This window comes from Emydura macquarii, unplaced genomic scaffold, assembly GCF_026122565.2.
Source record: "Emydura macquarii macquarii isolate MOO-44397 ecotype Brisbane River unplaced genomic scaffold, CSIRO-AGI_Emac_v2 contig_2768, whole genome shotgun sequence".
In the NCBI taxonomy this organism is placed as follows: Eukaryota; Metazoa; Chordata; order Testudines; family Chelidae; genus Emydura; species Emydura macquarii.
The window spans coordinates 7672221-7695246 of record NW_027132905.1 but is presented as its reverse complement, the minus strand read 5'-3'; the positions used below and the strand labels follow the sequence as shown (position 1 = coordinate 7695246).

At 40.3% G+C, this 23026-nt stretch overlaps 1 protein-coding gene across 1 annotated transcript in view; it reads right to left on the bottom strand.

Moving 5' to 3' along the window:
- Nucleotides 1–2979: 2979 nt before the first annotated feature.
- TRPC7 (transient receptor potential cation channel subfamily C member 7) overlaps nt 2980–23026 on the bottom strand; it is a 304845-nt gene continuing 284798 nt past the window's right edge. The window contains exons 8-12 of the mRNA XM_067567550.1: nt 17820–18015; nt 12460–12681; nt 9947–10027; nt 4229–4304; nt 2980–3122 (exon numbers count right to left, since the gene is read on the bottom strand). Coding sequence (XP_067423651.1) covers nt 2980–3122; nt 4229–4304; nt 9947–10027; nt 12460–12681; nt 17820–18015 — 718 coding nt within the window. The remainder of the gene's footprint in view (nt 3123–4228; nt 4305–9946; nt 10028–12459; nt 12682–17819; nt 18016–23026) is intronic.

The window sequence follows — 23026 nt, the reverse complement described above, 5'->3', positions numbered from 1 at the left end:
AGAGTTCAATCGCTTCATAGGTCATTGAGAATGAACACAAAAGGGAAGCAATTACAACTAAATCAAATTTATTTTCATATCTGGGTGAAGGGCTGTGGGTATTTTTCCCTACCCTTTCTCTTAGTCTCCTCTTGAAATCTACAGTGGCATTATGCTCATTCTTGGGAAATTACTGTATGCAGAACAATAAGTTAACTACCTGGTTATGACAGACCTGTAGTGTTACATTTACATATTAGAAAAGCAGGTGGTAACTGAATAGAAATATGAAAGCCTCCATGCAGAAGCAAATGGTTCAACAAAGCTATTCATATTACAGCACTAATCGTCCTTGTCAGAATATTCATTGACTTCAATTTTCATCTCTTAGAGCCTGATCCAAAGCCCGTTGCAGTAAAATGAAACACTCCCATTAACATCATTGGGTTTTTGGATCAAGCTGCGCAGAATTAGAATTAGTCTCCTGAGGGCTGTAATTCCTTGGTGTAATTGCAGCTGTTGGATTTAGTGTACAAGCACTGGATGGTTTTGCTGGCCTGTGATGTACAGATTAGGCTAGGTAATGGGGTGGTCTCTTAAGGCCTTGAATTATATGACTATGACTCTAATTACACAGTTTTAGATGTAATATAGATGGTAGAGTGGCAATTGCCTTACAGTCTGAATCCCAATGAGTTGGCATGTGATTTTGCACCTGATTTCATGACAGAATCCCCTGCAGTTCACAATTTTTATCTGAAATGCACAGGGCAGTAACTTGAAGTGGTCCATTTGACACAACGGTATTATTTCGGAGTATCACAGATTATTATATTCCCTCATGACAAAGTCTTTTTGAAAACCCTTTTCTTGATAAACACTATCTGGGTAAATCATTTTTCTTTTTCAAAGTGAAAGTCATCCACTTCACATGAGCAATAGTCACTGATTTAAGCAGAGTAAGATAGCCCAAAGTAATCATGGGTATCAGTCTTTAAAAGAAAAACTGCTAAACAGTGCTATTATGTGTTACCTTCTTGGTGCACACTGTGCAGTGCGACTTTGATCATGATATTGAATTGCATCTGGATGTAAAGCAAAGGCATTTTCCCGCATTGTGAGTAATAGCAGTGGAAAATGCTAATATGTACTGGCATGTCCAGTGGAGATAGCATCAGTTGTCTTTTCAGCCAATTCTTCTCTAAACTTAGTCCAGATAATGTTACCCATTTTATTTCCAACTGGGAATTCAGCAGCACAAACAGACATGACTGAAGTTATCTCATTTATGTTTTACTGTCTCAATAGGTGTCCATGCATTCATATATGAATCTCAACACAGTAATTTCAAACTAAGTATCATCCTTATGGCGTTATTCAGAGTGCAGACTATGAAGAGTTCCAGAAATTCTAGTGCTATAATTATACTATATTGCTTTTCAACACTCATCACTAGTAGGCTGTTACTGGATATAATTTTGGTATTGCTCACACATTGTCAAAAGACAGTAAAAATTCTTTGTGGTGGATATTTAAAACATCAGACAAATATTTCACTCAAGGTACAACAAATACTCTGAGGTAATTTTATTTCCCCCCCTCATTTTTAGGTAAAAATATTACAGTATACAAGATAATCTTATTAAAGGTAAAAATACATTTTTTTCTCTAAACAGGTCTACCTACAGTACACTTTTTTTCTTTTTCTTTTTCTTTTTTTTTTTTTTTTTTTACAAATATAACTATTATTCTATTAGGCTATCTGTGTTCTCTTCTGGCACTTAAGAACTGATCACAGGTCACCTTCTGATTCTGCTTATTTTTCTTAGCTGATATCTAAATGTAATGGTCATCTCATAGGTGCACCTTGTAAACAAACAGTACAGTTTAGTGTTTCTGAAGTAATAAGGTGTGCTTTAAACAGCTGAAATCATGGAGCTAACATCAAATAAACAAACAACTGAGTTTTCAGCTGCATCATGTACTGAGCTTTTCACTTGTAAAGACTACAATCTGAGGACTTTGTACTACTGCAGCTTCTAAATTTAGTTTTTAAAACTTCTCCATGTTTTTCTTTTCTTGTGCTGAGCAAATAAAGGCCAGCAAATCCTCTTTTTGTCAAATTCCCCTTTTTTGTTAATGAAATGTCCTAAGTCAGCTTGAGGTGTTTTTTTTTTTCCCCCGTTTCAAATGTATTTGTGGTTTGAAGTCATTCTGCAACATTATTCTTTCATTTACCCTATGGCATGCCATTTGACATTCAAAATCCAAGATTTGAGCTGAGTTGCCTCATTGTGATTGGTCACAAGTCACATGGTATTGTTAGTCTTCCTTTACTGAATGAGCTAACTTAAAATTAAGTTTCTAGTATAAATCCTCATTGGAAGTCAATTTGAGATCACTGTATTTTAGTGTGTGGCTTCACATTTGCTTTCCATTAACCTCAGGGCTATTCAAACTCAATTTAATAGGTGTCCATGGAAAGCAAACACAAAAGGAGTGCACGCACCTAAGTGAATGTAAATTTGTTTAAAACTTTTAATGAATATTTGTGGAATATTTTTCTGCAGGGTTCACCTGGATCTAATCCTAGAGGTTATGGGTCAGATCTTCAATTGATATAAATCATTTTGGTTCCATTTGCCTTCAGTGGAGCTAGGCTGATTTATACCAGCTGAGGATCTGGCTGTTTGCCTTTTTTAAATGGTGCTTTGGGTATCTAGTATAACTCTGACTATCTTTTGGAGATGGCACATCTGTTTCTGATGGCAATGGCCTCATCTTTATATCAAAATGTCACCTTTATATCATAAAGAAATGAACTGATTGTTGGCTTCACCCCAAAACACAGTCTAAAGCACAATGCCCCTACCAATATTTCTTAGGTGGCAAAAGTTGAGTGCTCAGGACCCATCTCTTGCACTGTTTTTGCTCTCTTAAAATGCTGGTTGAAATATCAAATAATGTTTAGAAACTAGTTGTCTTTCTCTTTGTTCATCATCAAATGTCCTTATTTAAGTTCTTCCCAAACTTGTCACTCAGCTGCTGTATTAGTCTTGCTAACTCTCCAGTAGCTTCTGACTTTTCTTCTAGAAGCTCATAGCGGAGACTGGAAATATCTTGCTTAATCTCTTTAAGTTCTCCTAAAATGAAAAAACAAACAAACGTTCTTGTAAACGAGACTGAATTAAATGATCCTTCACCATATTTTAATTCCTGAGGATGAATTTGGGAATGTGAACTATAGGCTTGGCTTTATAGGCTTGGCACGAAATGTGTGGGAACCTCCATAGAATAGTAGCTACACAAAACTCCCCCAAAGGACTTAATGTTTGGCTGTCTTGAAATGAACTTCATTAATACTGCTAACAACAGTGACGTGCAGAGAGTTCTTGTTCTTTTCTGGCCCATTCCTTCTCCACATCCAGATTCCCCAAGCTGCACAGAGGTTTTTGGGAATTCAGAATAATGATGCTTCCGAGATAGCAGTCCCACCCCGGCATTCTCTTTTCCATATATTCTGAGTGGGGAACTGCAGGGATTTCCTTCCCTGCACCGCAGAGAGGTTAGCTCAGGCCAGAGTTTTTAAAAGGGGCTTTGAAAGGCCCACATGAATGTACAGTGTAATGTGCCACAAAGAAGTATGGGTCTGCTTGGAGAAAGGGTGGCCCTGGCTGTATGGTGGAACGGTGCTCTTGATGCCCTATGCAAATAAAAGATTTGCTTACAATAAAAACTATAGAAGGCCTAGCAGAGGTATTGGGAGGGATTCTTTCCTCTGCTCTGACCCCTATATGCCACTGAGGTGATGTGCCAGGGTCTAGGAAAGCCTCTTAACCAACTGGGGGAGAATTTGTCTAGTGCAGGCACTGTTTATTGTAACGCCCTTCACAAACCCTAGTGTAAAGGGTGAGCCAAAGGCTGTGAGAAAGGAGGAAGTGGGTACATACACCATGGCACTGTGGTGATTCTGGACAATTCCAAGTGAAGGTCTGCTGTAACTTGGCGCAGCTCCCTAGACAACCAAAATTATACTGGGGACCATTTCAGTCCACAGAGAGGCCCAAAATTGCAACGACACAAAGATGGTTCGAAGTCATCCATTCCTGTGCCTGCTGCCTCTCCAGATGCTGCACCGGACAATTTCACCCATCTGATTTATGATTTGACATATCAGCTTGGAACTGAATGAAGATGTCTGATTTTAGCTTCAGTGATAGTAACATGATTAATTGTAAAAGCCACTTACCTTCATTGACTTCATCATTCTCTCGATCAACCTGAGCCTTCAGTACATATCGCTTAATAAGACGTTTCATTATTTTCTGAAAAGTGAATAAAATGGTTAAATGGTCTGATATTGGCTGGTTGTAATTCTAGAGTTATTATGAACCATTAGAGCAACAGATTGATGAAATTCTGGCTCTACTGGATCAATCAGGGTTTTGCTATTGACTTCAATAGAGCCAGGATTTTACTCTTTGTATTTATGCACTTTCTGTTATAATAACTGAACAACAAATATTCAATAAGGGTCCCACATGAAAGGCAGATCAAAGAATACTGTGGGGGACACACACATTTGATGTATAGCCCATAAACACAAAGTAAATACAAATGGTTAAATATCAAACTAAAAAGTGGGGTCAAGCTTAGATTCTGGGGATATAGGTTGAGTCCAAAGCTGTTTAAAGTATTCATAAGAAAGAATCCAGAGGAAAAAATGAGTTGCTTGTTAATGACATTATCAAACTCACTCATTACAATAAACTAAGTGCCTGATCTCAAATATACCGAAGGCAATGGAAAGACACCCACTGACTCCTGTGTGTGTTGGATCAGGTACTGGAGAACTAGGAAACAGGAAAATCAGTGAAGGATAGAGAGAAGAGTCAGAAAGATCCAACAAAGTTGGAAAAAAGGATTAAAACAAATAAGAATAATGTTAGAAAAATGGCAGGTATTTAATACACATACCAAAAAATAACACTGTGTAGGAGTATGAAATGGGAGATAATTGGATAGAAAGAAGTAAAGACATGCATAGAAATGATAGTAGACAACAAATCAGACATAAGCTTGCAATGTGATGCTGTTGCAAAAATGCTGAAGCTAAGTTTAAACAGAAAGGTATAACTAGAAGTCCTAAGGCAGTAAATGCTCTACACTAGGCTACAACTGGAGTCCTGTGTATTTTTCAGCTCTTCTGTATAGAAAAAAGCATTAATAGACTGGAGAAGAGCTGAAGACGGGCAGCAAAGATAATGAAAGGAGTAAAGGGATTGACCGCTCAATGTATGTCTATACTGCAGTAAAAAGCCCACGGCACCAAGTCCATAGCCCAGGTCAATTGACTTGGGCTTCTGGGGCTCAGGCTGCAGGGCTAAAAATTGCAGTGTAGACATTCCAGCTTGAGCTGGAAACTGGGCCCTGAAACCACACAAGAGGGAGGGTCTCAGATCCCATGCGCCAGCCCGAACCCGAATGTCTTCACTGCAATTTTGAGCGCCACAGCCCGAGCCATGTGAGCCTGAGGCAGCTGACCTGGACCAGCCACAGCTGTGCTGCAGATCTATTATTACAGTGTAGACATACCCAAGGGAGAATGCCTTTTCAGATTCCAAAGATAGGCATGTAAAGCTGTTTTTAGACCCCTAAATAGCTCTTTGGGGCATTCAGATGCATGAATAATGAAACACAATCTGCACTTGAGTGCGTAAAATAGATATGGAAGTGTAGGCATGCTTGCTTGGAAGGAATTTCCTCATGCAAAACAGGGCAATGGAAGTATATCAGGACCCCTCACAGGGTTCCCCCTTCCTGTCCACCAGGTATGCTGTATTGCCTCACCATGAGACAGTGTCCAAATGGCATGACCGAGCCCAGAATGGTTTGTTTCTTGAGGGGAATTTCAACCCAAAGATCAATCCAGGTGCTGCTCAATCTGCTAGGAGGCTACCTCCCTCTGGGGTTTGCGATGATGATGATGATATAACTCTAGCCAGGATTTTTGGATCCTTTTCCTGTCTAACTGAAGGATACTCTCCATCAGCTTTCAACATGCACTGACATCCCTTTATGATCCTCCAGACACAATAAAGGGAAAAGCCCATTAGCATCTACCTTCATCTTGAATTACCACAGTCTCAGCTCCTGGGAGTCACCATTTATTCATCACAGGAGGCAATGACAAATCCACTATTTACTGAGTTCACTTTGTTGAACCCTTAATTTTAAAACCTTGCTACACAGCTGAAAAGACTTTAAGGAGAGTTATTGTGGCTGGCCAATATTATTGTGCCCCGTGCATGACCTCAGTAGCTGGGCTGGTCACAGGGCAGATGCACAGGGACCAGAGAAGAGAAGTCCATCACCTCAGGATACAGTCCCCCTTCTGTTGCCCTTCCCCATAGGGATAAGAGAGGAGGAGTATCCACACAATGGCAGATACTCTGGCCCAGCTATTTCTACCCCCTTAGATTGATCATGCCCATCCCCTCCTGCCTCTGCTGGCTGCCAAGCTTTATGTCAGCCCCTTCTGCACAATCACATAGGCACACACACACAGCCCTCTTCTTTGACACAGTAGAACCACGCTGGTTCAGGTGCCTGGGGAGCCTTGAAACTCTTAAAGGCAGGGACTGAACTTGCCTTCCGAATCTTGCTCCTGTTCCCTCTGAAGCCAGTAGCAGGGTCCGAAATCTAGGATAGGGCTAAGAAAGCTCACAACGTCTTCTTTCTACTTACAATACTAGGAATGGCTGAGGCATGTTACCTGGCTTCTGGGCAAGGATGTGAATGGCTACTCCCATTGGGACTGAAAGATGCTAATTTTAAGGTGGTCTGTGTGATCAATTTTGTCATTTCTGGATAAAAAAATGGTGGGAAACAATAACAACTCAACATCCAACCATCCATCTATGGCACTCAAATGGCCCCCTTATCACAGTATCTGACCACTTCGCAATTTTTAAAATATGCTGATCCTCACAACATCCCTAACAGGTAGAGAAGTTCTATCATCTCCATCTTATGAATGGGTAAGTGAGACACAAAGAGACTAAGTAATTTGCCTAAGATTACAGAAACAGACTGTAACAGAGCAGGGAACTGGACCCAGGTCTCCCAAGACCCAGGCAAGCATGTTAATCACAGGAGCATCGTACCCATTCTAGATTCAGGCCCATGAACAAGAAGAAATCTTGATGCTTTAAAAGTCACTGACAATCCCCCCAAAGGTTTTGAAACACAAAAATTCCCAAACCAAACCAAAACCAAAACACCCCATCCTTTCGTCCTGATCATTAAGTTAGCTAGATGTGAACTGGAGCAATAAAAAGGCAGGTGAATGACCAAAAAAAAAAAAAAAAAAAAAGATCCAGTTATTTGTATCTGTGTTATCTAATGATGGAATGTTTAGGGCTGTGTCGTTCTATAGAAGAGATCACTCTCTAACCAGGTGGGCCAGTTAAGGAAATATATACGAGTGCACATACTGTATGCTGGAGATGGCCAAGGTAGTTGAATCCAGATGGAAGAAGTGTTGCCACCTGAGAAAACATAAATTGAGGAACATGCTGGGGAAAGTGGGGAAATACTGGATCCCAGCAGAAACAATTTTCAAAATAGGAGACAAAAATAGGGACCTTGCAGGAAAACAAGGAACCAACATACAATGAATGCCATTGTCTTCTTGTCATTTACCATCACATAGTATTTATTTACCTGTGCCAACCACAGTATTTGCAGTACTGCCTATATTTACAATGAGGAGTGCTCTACATGCCAGGGTAAATTTCACAGCTACAGGTGGCAAAGGTCAAGATCTTCATGGTGCCAACTATACCAGACAATATACAGTAGTAAGATTTGGCCAGGAGAGTGAACAGCTGGGATGTAAATGGGACAATTCTGTAACAAGAATCTGAGGGGTGGATATCATTTTGCAGGCTTTGGAGACATGCCTTGCAATACCTTCCGCAATGCTAATGTATTTTTGTCTTAATAGTGTATCATGGCATTTTAGCATTGCATCTCTATTGCCATCTACCACCCCTTTTGGGTTCTTTGCTGCTGTAAGTGAAATGGCTTCTCAACTGCATAGTCGCTGGCACAACAGAGAAATATTGGCCAAGATTTCCAGAAGTGTCTCTTGATTTTAGATGTCTAATTTGAGACAACCGAAAGGAGCCTGATTTCTAGGCTGCACTGAGCTCCCACCTACTGAAAACTAAAGAATTCAAAATCTAATTATTTTTTAAAATCTTGAATATTAATTCGTATTAATTTCCAACCCTCCACACTTTGCTCACTCTAATAGTTCCATTGATTTCGATGGTGTGATTCTCAGAGAAGAAAGGGCTCAAGGGGCAGGCCTTAATTTCTAAGTTACTGTCTTCTATGCAGAAATCAATCTTCTTTATGTATTTATTGGCACTGTCAAGCACTCTTTGTACCTTCAGCTATTCAAGTACCTTCTATAGAACTTATCTTGCTGAGGCAAAGGAGAGTGAAAAAGGGTCTTGTGGTTAAGACACTGGACTGGGACTCAGGAGATCTGGGGACAATTTCTGGCTCTGTCACAGAGGGCCAAATTTTAAAAGGTATTTAGGTGCCTAAAGATGTAGATAGCTACCTAATGGGTTGCTCAAAAGCACCTAGGTCCCAAACTGCCCAGGGGACTTAGGCACCTTGCTGCTTTTGAACATCCTATTAGGCATCTATATACCTCTTAAGCCTTGAATACCTTTAAAAATCTGGAACTTTTGAAAATTTTACCCAGTATCTAGTATTTAGTCTACATTTTCCTTTAATTACTATAATGTAATCACATTTATATCTTTTTATCCCACTAACCTTTCCTTAACCCTGTTAATAATGTACAAATATTTGAAGTGTGTAGATGTTAACCATGTACCTACTTAGTTAGAGATTTTGCAACTACACACATAACCCACCATTTCCACAGAAAATAAGACTACTAGAGGCATAAATTCTCAGGACTGGAATCTGGTGAATAATTGATTTTTTGGTTTGTTGGCTAAACTGAAAAATTCTAAAAATAAAACCCCAAAAACTTGTTTTGAGTCAACTCAAAATGACAAATTTTCAGTTTTCTCACCAAAACAAAAATTGAAAAAATATTTATTTCAGAATGAACAAAACATTTCATTTGACCCAGAATGAAAGTTTTAATTTCATTTCTGGGTGTTTTTTTAAACCTCTTTTTGTTTTTTGTGTGAAATCTAGCTAAATTTCAAAACTAATTGTAATCGCTAAATGAAAAGTCAAAGTATTTCATATCATAAATGTCAAAATGAAACATTTCAACTTTCTGGAAAGATTTTTTCCAAATGTCTATTGGCCATATTCACCCTAAATTCATTAACAGTTTTGGTCTACCCAAAACTGCATTTTTTGACAAATAAACCATTGGTGAAAAATATTTCACTCAGCTCTTGTCAGTACTCTACAATAACGATAATTTCACAGTGTGCTGTGTCATCACTTCTCTCAGAATTATTTTTGTAACATACCACATTGCACATCCAGCTCAATGGGACAAAATATTGCCGAAGAAGGCTCATGAGGATGTTAAAGTACATTCTAGAGAGACAATGTTGTGTCATGACAAAATGAACATTGTCAATAAGTCTAGGATGAAGCTCTGGTGAACATTTCTTGTATTAAGTTCAATACCAGTGACTGGAATTAATTACCATGACAATCAGGTTAATGTCAAATGTATTTCTATAGCTGTTACACTGCCACGCTGCCTTAAGCAACTGTGAAACGAAAATGTTTGGGCTCAGCCCCGTAAAATGCTGTGTCCTTTGATTTGGCAGAGGTCATTGCTTGACACATCACAGGATGGAGCCCACTGTAAATTGGCAAATCTGATCCTTGCAAATAAGCTTGGTTTGCTTACAGATCTTTTCCCTCGCTCTTAATATTCTACTGTCATTACCTGATATCTCGTGGGCTTGTTATAAGCCTTCTTCACAGTAAAGTTCTCTGAATTTCGAGTGCTAGACTGAAAACGAACTTTCTGAAATTATAAAACATCATGAAACATTAAATCTGTAACAGCTTCTTCCCCCAAACAACCTCTCTGCCTCAGACTAAAAAAAATTATGCAAACATTAGAAAATGTTGCATTATGTGAGCAGGTTGGAGTTCCTGCAGAATAAAACTAGCACTGCCATTCTTCAGTTAATAACCATGATTAATATCTAGCTCTTACATAACACTTTTTATCTGTAGATCTCAAAGTGCTTCACAAAGGAGATAAGTAGGTCATCCCCATTTTACAGATGGGAAAACTGAGGTACAGAAAGGTGAAGTGATTTGCCCAAGATCATTCAGCAGACCCGTGGGAAAGTCAGAAATTGAACCCAGGTCTCCTGATATCTAGTACAGTGCTCTATCTTCTAGGCTACACTGCCTCTGCTAGCAGTGTAGCTAGGAGGGTGCAGAGGGAAACAACCCTCTTATTTCTTTGCCAAAACAAAAAGAGGAATTATTGGATGAGAAATTCAATCCTCTATCATCTAAATAAAAGATGTTTGGACTGTATCCCTCTCACACCACTTTGAGACAAGCAGGTGTTAAGAGGCAGAGCTTTGTCAATGACTTTTAATTTTCTTGGTGATTTGGCTGAATTTTGAAAATAGCCTTTGGAACAAAGAAAAGAGAAATTAGTCATCAGACTCAATGGAGAGTATCAAACAACTCCCATCAGCCACAAAGACAGATTGCAGTTTACAATGGCAAGCTCTGTAAAGCCCTTCTCTGTATTCCTTTCCTACATTCTTCCTTGTCCTCTTCTATACTATTCTGGCTTCAACTCTTCCTCTTATCTCCACTATGGCTCCTCTCTTGGCATCTTACTCATTATCAGCTTCTTCTTTGATAGCTCCTCCTGTTCTCCTCCTTTCTGCATATTCCTTTCCTCGCAATCTTTCTCTCAATTCCTCCCAGCTCATTTCTATATTCCTGCCCCCTTATTTGCCACTGCTATTTTACCAATGCAATGCCTTTCTTTGGTCCCATCAGGGCAGGTTCACTTCCTCTCTTCTGCTCTATACCTGTGCCGTACAGGACCTCGCCTTGTATTCATGTCCTGTGAATGGCAGAAGCAGCTGACAGTTTTGAGTGCACAGGGCCTAAAAAAAATGTGCAGTGACACTCAGATGAAAATTTAAAAGCATGCACAGCTGTATCTTAGAACATGAATACTAACAAGCTCCCTGAACTTCTTGGTGCCTAGGAGCAGTACACCAGCTTCGGTCATGTGCAGCAACTTTAAACAAAACAAAATCCAAACAAAAAAAACCCCAACACATTGTTTTAGGCTTTGGTTCCCAAAATTGTTTTTTGTTTCAAACCCAGCTTGAGCAGAGGAAGTTAAATAAGGGTCAGTTTAAATGAAGCTGTCTCATCACATGTTTTAATTTTTGCTGAGTTTGAACACCACGGTAAAGCAGCTGCAGCTGAATTTTGGCTTTGGGCATTTTATTAAAAAACTCAGAAATACCAGAAGTGCCGCAAAGGAAGGGCATAAGATTTGCCTAGGGTTTTTTGTTTTAATCTGCTTGCTAAGAATTTTTTGTCCCAATTTCTGCAAAAAATAAATTTCCACAGGATTAGGCTCTCCCTGATTATCCTGACATTTCTTCAGGAGCAAGTCAAGCCAATTCTGTTGGAAAGCGTCACGAATTTAGGAACATTTCTCTGTGTGTCTCATGCAGAAGCTCATAGGTACTAAGGAAAGCTAACTTGCCTCTCACAAACGGGCTGTTCCGAGATCAGTGGAGTTGTGCTTTCCTAAAACACACATCTATTTCAAAAGAAGGAACAGGTGGCGGATGAAGCAGGGCCTATATATTACTGCATATGATTGTCATGAGGCAGCTGAAAGTGGAGAGGTTGCTAATTACAACTTTGAGTTGCTGGGAGAGTTTAATATTCTCTGGTTGGAATGCTGCTTCCAAAGATAAAATCAGATGTGGTATTAAATGTTGATTTTTACATAATGAAATAAAGTTAATGCAGGCAATGTTTAAAAAAAGTTTTGAAGAGGCAGCATAGTCCTGTGACGGGGAACCTGGAGTAGGAGTCAAGAGACCTGCATTCTCCTATTCCCAGTTCTGCCATTGGCCTGCTTTGTGACTTCCTAGGGAAAGTCACTTCACCTGTTTCCCTTCCCAGTCTATTTAAATCATAAGTTCTTTGGGGGTGGGACTGTCTTTCATGAGATGTCTGCACAGTGTGTAACTCAACGGGGCCACTACCTGGGTTGGAGTCTCCGGGTGCTATTGTAACACAAATAATAAATGTTAATAAATACATTTCAGCACAATGCGAAGCAGCTCTTTTACTCATCTGTGAGCAAAGTAAAATTCCTTCCTTGATGCCCACAAAAGACACTATGGTTTATTTACATTCATGGGGTTAAAAGAAGAGAAGCAGGTGACATACCCGGAGTTTGGCATTCAGCATGCCCATCTCCAGATCATTTTCACAGGTTTTGGCCTTAGATTTGCAGAGTTTTATGAGGCACATTTTTATTCTCAGTATGAGATAATAAAATGATTTGGGGCTTGGCACTAGATTAAAAGGAGCAGGCAGAGTCCTTCCTTCATCGAAGTATGACAACCAAAGCTTGGCACGAGCAAACTTCCACTCCACATCTGCATCCTCCTGCAGTGGGGAAGGGACAAAAGAATTGCAGAATTAGTGTTTTGAAAGGAGCAGTATTATTGCATTGGCACTGAGACAGATGCGCAAAGTTGGAAATAGTATGAACCCTGTCACCTAAGGCAACTCAACAGGAGCGTCTCTGATACAAAATTCTGGGCCATTTCTGGCTCCCAAATCCAATTAACCCTTTTATATTGAAACTTCTATGCACCGCCTTTTCCAACTGCTTTCAGCTGGCGCACGAACAACATGCAAGTCCATGTTCTGCATGTAGGACCGCCCTCTTTAATGACATATTTTGGGGTGTACTACCTTTCATTTCACTGTGGGGAGTGAGGTGGGACAGGTAAGTACTGTCGTGGTAGGACAAGGAGTCCAGCAACCAGTGGTGATACAGCAAAAGAGAAAACAATGTATCCAGAATCCACTTTCAGAACTGAGTGAAAGATGATACCAAGAAGCTGCAAAATCTCTTCAGGGCTGCTGCTGGGCAACAGACTTGGGGGTAGGAAGGGGAGGTCCAGTGCCCCAGACAGATCCTTTTTACTAGTGCAGTGGGGTGGCTGGAAAGCACTGACTTACCCTCCCCCATCCCCCGGTACCTCCAGCTGCATCTGTAGCTGTAGGGAAAGAATGGCATGGGGTGGGGATATCGATAATCAGTTCTCTGCCAGCTCCTTCCGGATGTTGCTGTTCCTCATGTGGAGGAAGAAGACAGGTGAGCCTGGTGCCCAGATAGCCCTGTCCCTATCTGTCCAGTGGGGGGAGGCCAGGAGGAATAAAGATTAAATAATTATCCTTTCAACATGCTTCCTCCTACCCTTTGTCTGCTAAGCCAGGTGTGATTTCCCAAGTTCCTAGGTTTCTCTAGAGAAGCCTTGGAGCGAGCAGGAGTTGAACAGAGCAGCTTGTCAGTCCTTCAGCCCATTGAATTGAACGTCACATTCCTTCTAGCTTGGATACTAGACGAGTGACTTGAGGTACCAATTAGGAATGGGCCCACCTGTCCTGCCTTCCTTCTCCACCAGTCAAGCATCATGGGTTTGCACTTGAACTCCAGAGTTAATGAGTTCACACTCCCCCTAAGAAGGGACTGCAAAAAACCAAGGAGAGTGGCACAGAGAGCAAGAGAAAGAAACTGAGTCGGGGGAAAAGTGCGTGAAGAGCAGAGCAAAGTGAGACCGTGCTAAGGAGCACAGATGATTGACAAAATGCAACAGATTTTAAAGGTGGTTATTTCTGCCCCATGGTGTCATTGTTATACAGTGACTAGACCCTGCTAACTTGTTAGCAGTGACTGGACTTCTTGGACCGATGGCATCAGGCGGCTAGATTTGCTTCAGACCCCTTGCACATTGCTGTATTTGAGGTTCAGATGGCACGCCCAGATTCTGTAGGCAGTACCTGTACCAGGTGACCTGAAAAGGAGCTTGCCTTGGGCGAGCCCAGAGGTGCTGTGCTAACTAATCAGCTGCTCTGTGCAGATTGTACGAGTGACTATAGCAAATGTGATGATCTTATAGTACAAAGACGCCCAAATCAGGGCCTCCCGAGGAGAGAAGGAGGCAAAAAGGGTAGTTTACTCCAGGCCCCCCATTTCAAAGGCCTGCCCAAATGATGGAGGGGTAGCTGGGCCAAAGTTGAGTTAGTGGTGTTGCAATCTGTTGCACAGGCTCACAGGGCCACTCAGGTTTGACACCTGCCATCAAGGCGACCTGCCAGGCCAAGACCCTGGAGATGGGGTCAGGGACAATGCTCCCATTGGCAGTGGGGCTGGAGTTCAGGGAGAGTTGGGACTGGGAGCAGTCCTCCAGCTGCACACAAGGCAGAGTCACCGCATCCCTGCAGGGAGGACAGCGACCCTACAGGCCTGGGCCATCTCTGACCGTCCCCCTCTCTTCCCCTCCTCTCTTCTCAAACTCTTTCATGTCCACGGTCATTTTTTCTGAAGGATGGCAGGGGCTCCATCCTTAGATTTTGCCCCATGGGCTGCCAAAACCTCCGTATGGCCCTGGCCTAAACTGCCATGTTTGTGTGGATCAGGAATTCCACAAGGTTGCAGAGATCCTGGTGTGAGTCTGAGATGTGGAGTACCCTAGTCCTTTTATTGGCTGAGCTGAGCATGGCCCTGTTTCTTTGGATGGCAAAGAAACCTTCTTCATTAAATGGAACATATACCAAAATTGTCTGATATTTGGGCCTCGCTGTTAAATAGAGTTATCTAAGGATATCTTTGCATTGCAAAGCCTGAGGAAGTGGGTATGTCATTTCCATTCAAAATAAACAGTGTATCAAGTTAATCACAGCAATATTTGACTCTGATTCACTACAAAATTACAAACAGCAGCTTAGGCCACTTATCTCTTCTGATAACTGAAAACTGTAAGAAAGTACCAGCTGATTTGCTTGTCTGTCCTATTTGTATTCATCACCATTATATCTTGGTCCTCTATCAGTCAGTACACGTCACATAGGCAAGTTCTTTTCTCAGGTAAGATGATTCACCATTATTAGATTGTCAAGGTGAGCCAAGACACGGAGAACATTTCTGAGGCTAAATGTAAGGTTAGTGCAGTCTTCACTGATTCAAGTGACATTTACGATTTTACTCAGTACTTGCGTGGTCAGGCCCTTATTCCAAGATGGTTTACTGGGTGAAAAGAGATGATCTGCAGCTGCTTTACCTCTGTTTTCATTGTGGTATATATAGAAGCCAGTAGCATCAATGGCAAAATAGATTCTGCCAATAATCTGTACTCACATCTGCACTATGGTAAAATGTATAATGCGACTCTCTCATCAGTGTACATCTCTGATAATACCACTGTGTTTGGCAGCTTTTCAGAAATGGGCATAATATAGAATGGATGTTACATGTTTTTATTTTTGTGCCTGGCAGATAGATAAGATTCTGATCAAGACGCTGGATTAGACATGAGAAGGCTGCCCCCACAAATTATGCTACTTGATCCCTTTTTCATAACTATCCCATCGAGAGGGACTTTCCAGGAGCCAACAGGATAACGACCTCCTGTCCTCTACTGACTCTCTTGCTAGAGATTGGTGAAGGACAATACAGTTTGATGATCTCAAAATTTTACAAGGCAGCACTGATATAATTTGAATTATTCCATTTGTACCAGCTATTATAAATACTGACAATGACTCTCCCACGCTATATCCAATCATATTCTGAAATACCCCATAAGTGGTACAGTAAAACTAATTCTGGTGTTTATACATAGAGAGTGTTAAATGTTCATCAACTGGTAGATTATGCACACTTCCAGACCACAAGGTGCTAGAGCAAACCCACCAGTTTCTATATTTGAATTTTCATTATATCTGTATTCTCAGCCAAATGCAAAATTAACATGGCCTATTAATTCCTAGCTTACAAACAGCTGCTCTCTTCCCCCCCGGCTATATAGGTATTTCTATTAACAACGCCAAACAAATATTATATTCTAACAAAATGCAAGCAAATGGAATATTCATGCATGATTTCATTTTTTCTCTTTTTTCAATACAGAGTCAACTAAAAAATTACTCATGCTCCCTGTTAAACGCTCCCTTGTGAAAGAGCCCCCGGTTGATCATTGCAGTGTTGTTCTTTTTAGCTAAACAGCTCCGACCTAGATGTCTTATACCCTGGGTGTTGTATGCATTGTTTGCTTTATCTGCGAGATCTATCTATCTACTGATGACTGTTCCCAGCTGTCTGCTGCCTGACTCTATGGCACCTAATCTTCAAAAGTATGGATGCAAAACTACATATACTTAGTTTAGGTGTGTATAAACAGTTATGCATGAATGCAAACTGGGTTTGCATGGACACATGTGCACACAAATCATAGCTTCTATGTATGCATTGAGGTATTGTGTGCCTATGTTGAACAAATGAAAAAGTACACACACACTTTGGAAGATCCTTTCCATGACATGTTTAGCCTACAGCACTGACTCTGCGGTGCGGCACTGATCTCTTTACATGAAGGGTTTTTGTTTTGGTTTGGTTTTTTGATAGTAGCAACCTTGGAAATATTGATGCCAAAGAGCATTTCTGCCTACAATAACAGATAACAATTAAGAAGCTGTAAGATGGCACTGCAAAAACAGCAGGAAGAGTTTCCTCCAAGTAAAAAGGAGGAATGCAGTAGGAGATTAAGGCCCTTTGAAAGTAAGTCTCATCTCAGAGGAAGAGAAGCTCAAGAAGAAGCTTGATTTTAAATGATCAGGCTCTTTTTAGAATGTGACTGTGTCTTCTGAAAGCAGGGGACGTTTCTTCTATGTAAGGTTTTGCTGACATTAGTCCCGTTTGCAGCAGACATAAGGTACAGGGATATATTTTCAGCTCTGGCCTTTTGCGAAGCTGGGTTCTGAGAGTAGATCAGAGCAGCTAATTAATACAAATCCAAATGTGGGAATATGACATTCAAGAAACTGGGACAAGAAAGAAGTGAATCATCACCGACAACAGTGTCCAAATATTAATAATTTCCCCTGCTTTATTTATATTAGCAGAAAGTTGGTTTTCTCCAAAGTATTTAGCAAATCCAACCTGCTAATACGAATTATGCAGGGCACAGCTGGTTGAATCCTGGAAATACATTTCTGCAAATCTTAATTCAAATTCTTTAATGAGTTAACCTCTGTTCCTCATGGCTCTTTTGTGTTCAATTCCTGGGAACATTCTTGCAACTGAGTTTTACTTGCACAAATGTTCATGGAAGATGATTTTCAAAGCTGCAAGCCTGAGTTTTTGTCACTCTATTTAATCTAATCTATTTTTGTGCATCTAACTTAGATAGTGAATACCCATAAAGAACTGTTCATGGGTTTTTAAAAAAATCACAAACTACTTCCAAATAATGAATAAATCAAAGGAAACTGATCTGCTCAGAGATAGTCAACAAACAAAAGGAAGATAAATTCACTCTATAAATGATTCATTGTGAATTATTTGCTTAGGGTTAGTTCTGGGTTAGACACTTCAATTGCCATAGAATTTTAAGATAAATGGCTTCTCTGGCACTATGAAATTTTATATGGTTGATCTTGTAATTTCCTTGTTCATACAACATATAACAGTGAATTAAAAACATATAGATATTCCATAATCAAATTGTTTATCTTACCTCAATTTCCTGATAGGAGTTGTTGATCATGGCTATTAACATATTGAGCAGCACCACCACCATGGTAACATTATAAACTCCATAGAGTACATATCCAATATTCTCAATGAACTTATGATCATACTTCAGCACCACAGATATCACTTCAGACAAGCCAAATATTGACCAGAATAAGGTTTTAAAACTTTCTTCTACCCTAAAAACAAAACAAACAATTGTTTCATAAAGTCATCTCCAGATTGGCAAGGCTAGACGTTAATAATAAAAACGGCGCTTTGCCAGTGTAAATATGATGTCTCTCTGCAATCAGCAGAAGCCATGATCAATCACCCGGAGGACTGCCAAGTCATATTTCCTGAACTGATAACAATATGTGACATCCCAAGCAAACCATAAAACAATAAGACCTCTTTATCTGCCCCATCTGCTTTTTCTCAACCTCATTAACTATGGGCTAGATTGTAACTTGAACTCCGTTCTCTTGCAGGGAAGTAAGAACCCCTACATGTGCTATTTAGTACTTCAGATCTAGGGTGCAGGGCTAAGTAGGGATGCTCAGCTCATCCATGTATGTCCTTCCTGAAGCAGATGAGCAGGGAATGGCTGGGGTGCGGGCAGAGAATGGGCAGAGCCTTGGCTCCATCTCTCTACTGGCTGGCCTTCCAGAGTTCAAAGAGAGAACCTGTGGAGAGTCATTTTGGGCAGAAAGGAATTTGAAGGAAAAGGGTCAAGAGAGTTTTTCCAGTCTGTGGCTTCCAGGGCATGTTTGAAAATGGAGGAGACGGAGCCAGAGGAAAGGGAGAGGTTGAGGAATAGGAAAAAGGGTGATAAAACAGTGTCAGGGAGAGGAAGAACTGGGAGGGGTAGGGCCAGGGTGGTAGATCAGGAAGATGGAGATCTCTGACTCAGAAAAAGGTGAAGCAGTATAAGATGGAAGGAAATATGAATGGTTCAGGGAAAAGGGGAGGATAGTGCGAGATCCTGGTCCAGGATCACACTTTGTCTTTGAAGTAATCTGCTTGGCTCTTTATTCAAAGGCAAAATTATCAGGAATGACCAGTACCCATCTGATAATAATTCAAACTATCCAGAGACTTTCAGTCACTCCTTCGTAAAACGTTTGGCCTTTACAAATTAGACTGATGAAATATTTCATATTGCTACAGCAGCTCAATTCTGATAAGTCATTTTATAAAGCAGATCATAGACACACTACAATTTACCCTCAGGAAATAAGAAGTTCTTACATGAACTCCAGTGTCAATTACACCTCAGATAGCAGCAAAAGGAATTAATTTCTATCATTTCAAGCATAGTAAAGACCATGGGCAGTTACAGGATGTACAGCTGCAGAACATATTATCTGCATCATAGCCCATTATACTATCTTCTTCCACTGAGTACAGCAACAGGGAATTTGTTAACTTTACAGGTGATGATCTTTGGGGGGTCTAACTCCACTGGCTCCAATGATGTTGCACCAGCAGAGGAGTTGGACCGATGAGTTCCACAGAGATATTACACAGAATCAGAACCTCAATAAGCATACGCTTTCCTATTCCACTGCCACGTTACCCCAAAATTCATGTTGCCTATCAATATATCATCCACTCCTTTAATTTATATTACATACACGCTACAAATGATCAATCAGAGGTTCTCGCACGTCAGGCATGGGTTGGACAGAGTACAGTAGTTGTCACATCTTTCCAAGTTACCAAACTATAGCACTTTTCCTTTGGTGGACATCGCCTCTTGTTTTAATACTCCCACTTTTGTTCGTCTCATTGATCGACAATGGTAACTGCCATTCATATGGCAGTACTTACATAATAAAATCTGGCCAATGCTTATACAATGCACTGTCCAGTTAAATTGCATTTAGCCTAACCCTCTGGCTTTGAAACCTGTCATCTAAGTCACTTATCCAACTAATAAAAGGCTGTAATCACCGACCTTGATCCATGCAGCACCCCACAATTAACCTTCTTTTTTTAATTTGGAAAGGTTCCATTTGTTTTCTACACTTCAGGCAATTTTTAATACACTGTGTCAACTCTGCTCCTTTTCCGCAACTTAAGCATTAGCCTCTGTGCTGGAATGTTGCCATGTTCTCTTAGAAAACTTAATTACCAGCTGTATGTGGCTGTGGCAGTACAATAGATTCATGAAGAATTCTAGCAAGTTAGTTACAGAGACAGAGCTTTCCTTTCCTGAGATAGTGAAAGATCGATCTAACCAAAGGTGTTCATTTTCTAATTATCCTCCATAATCCTTCTCAGCAAAATGTCAATCTCCATGGTCCTGTCTTTGACATGAGAAGACAACATTCCTGGTTGCATCCTAAGTTTGGGTCCACTATTTGAGTGTGGAGATGGACCTGAGTCACTCAGAGTAGATTGCAATCCAGATCCAACCTTTCCCTGGTGTTCAGGAATGTTCAGATGGGGGACTTAGTTTGACCTGTTGTGGAGAATGGACAATGATGAACTGGGCGGGGGAAGGGGGAAGAGGTTCCCAAGATGCCCTTATGAATCTATCATTAAATTTAAGAAAAAAGACTGCAATAACACCTGTCAGTCACATTCATGCCCTTTCAGGATGTTGCCTAATTGTATGGGCCTCAGCACAGCCTAAGGCGAATGTTATTTTTATTGGAACCGATAGTTAAAATATTGACAGCATGTCACTGGAAAAGAGAAGTTGGGACCCAGATTCTGAATAACTCCGAAGTTTAGATATGTTTAGACCCAGGCTTTTGGTCCAGTTTTATGTTTTCATTTATTGTGGATTCTTTCTTTCCCTGTGTGTTCTAAAGCACTCTTGTTATGGGACCTACATCTTGAGGGAGATTCAGGGCTGAAATAAGCAGATCCAGTGTAGGGCAAATTATTAGTGCAGTTGATCACCTTGCCTGAGCTAGTAAATAAAGGAGCAGAAGCTGGTGGAGGGGGCTGTGTGGCCAAGCATAGGCATCACTGAACTTGAGACTATGTTGATGTAAACTCCTTCAAAGCAAAAGCACTGAGTTTGGCACAGCTCTGGAAACACCATTCCCATCATACTGCACCAAGGCTCTGTGTGCTTTTATGGTAATGTGTAGCTCACTTGTCATGATAAAAACATTTTAGAAGTCATGAATAATACAGACTAGATTCATTTTACTTATAAAGACTGGAAAAAAACACACCTGACTTCTGTAACCTAGCTGCACAATTGTTCCAGAGTGTACTAGAGTGCAAGACATTGTTAAATGAAAATGAGCGCAAGAACGGTCCAGTGGTTATGGTGCTAACCTGGAAATTGGGATAATCATTCATGTCTCTGCTCTGCCACAGATTTCCTGTGTGACCTTGGGAAAGGCACCTACAGCCAGATTTTTGAAAGGTCTTTAGGTGCCTAAAGACTCAGATGGGCACCCAGTGGGATTTTCAAGCAGGTGGGCTCCTAACATTGATTGATTTCACTCTTTTGAATCCTAATCTATTGAAATCAATCAGGGTTAGAAGGCCAATCTTTTTAGCCACTTTTGAAAATCCAAGTAAGCTTCTACCTGCATCTTCAGGAACCTAAACTTTGAAAATCTGGCCCTCAGTCACTTTGTGCCTCAGTTTTCCATCTGCAAAATAGGTGCTCCCCTACCTCACAGGGGTGTTGTCAGGATGAGTACATGAGAGACATGATGCACTCAGATACTATGGTAGAGGTCCTTAAAATAGGGTGGTGTTTTAACGTTTTAATTATTCACTAGTTCAGCTTCAACTCTGGTTTATGTTTTAGGATACATAGGTTGAAACACAAGTTCTTTCCTGTCTGTAACTGAGTTTAAATAATCCCCCCCATTTCTTCTTTTCGGAAGAGTTTTAATCCTATATCTGAAGTAAAACACAATCATATTATGACTTTCTATAATGCCTTTGATCAGTGATCTCAATATGCTTCGCCAATGAAGCCCAAGATCCCCACTCCTGTGAGGGAGTAGGTATTTCATCATCCTCTTTACAGATGGGCAAATGAAAGAACAGAGAAATCAAGTGACTTAAACAGATGGGAGCCATGGACTGAAGCAAGATCTGAAATCCGGAGAGCTGATTCTCTTTCTTTTGCTGTAACCACTATACTACACTATACTATCTCCCCTGTTTTAATGTATTTCAATATATACTTCAATGCATAGGGGTTATCTATCCTCTGCGCACACATTATTCCCATGAAAGCTAAATAGAATTTTATTCTTTTGCATCAAGAGGAGAACAGAACCCATAGAATATGTGAAATTTTGTTGCATGTTGAGTTTAAGAATGATTGTTCTTTCCATCAGACGGGATCCCTACAAATCCATGATTTCATATAAATCTTTCCTACAGTACTCCTCTCCTGGATTAAGAAAGCTCAAGGCATCCTTTCAGACTGAACTCTTCCCCATGAGTAGAAAGTGCTTAGCTCCTCCAATATGAAAAACAGTCAAAATATTATATAAAATGTAGCATTTTAATGAAGGAAAATGAAAAGAAAAAAAGTCTTGAAGTAATGATGAAACTGAATGAACTGAATGAATTGAATTTCTCTTTAGGAGGTGGGGTGGGTGTGGGGAGACAAAACCTTAGGCTTCAACTGATTTGTGATGCAGAGAACATTATGAATGCAATCAGTCCGGCTTCCATTTTAATTTTGTTTATATAGGATGATCTCAATTATGGGCTGTTTCAACAACTGTGTTCTGTGTACAGCATAAAAAATGAACAGATAAACATAACTATGGTCTGTAGCAACTGCAATGAAAATTCTGAAAAAGGAAAAATGTCAGAGGTTTTTTTTATATTTTACAATTATACAGTTAGCTAAACAAACTCTGTATTTAGCAATCTAAAATTAAGCAGGAGTAGCATACACTTTGTTCCTTCTGCAAAAGGAACATTTCAGATACAATAGCGCCCTTTGTATGCTACCTCTGATTCAGAAACCACTGATGTAGTCAGTGGTTTAGAGTCCACTGTTCTTTAGAGTACAAGACCAACAAAACTGATCATGTGATTTGAAAAGTACAGTAACACACAAGAAGGTGATCACTGAAGTCACACTGGATATTCACTAACCACAATAAATTAGTAGAGCTAAGCAAATAATTCATAGTCAGTTTTTTGACAAATTTAACTTCCTTTTGATGCTTACAAATTACCCATGAGAAGCTTATGATTTTCTCAAGT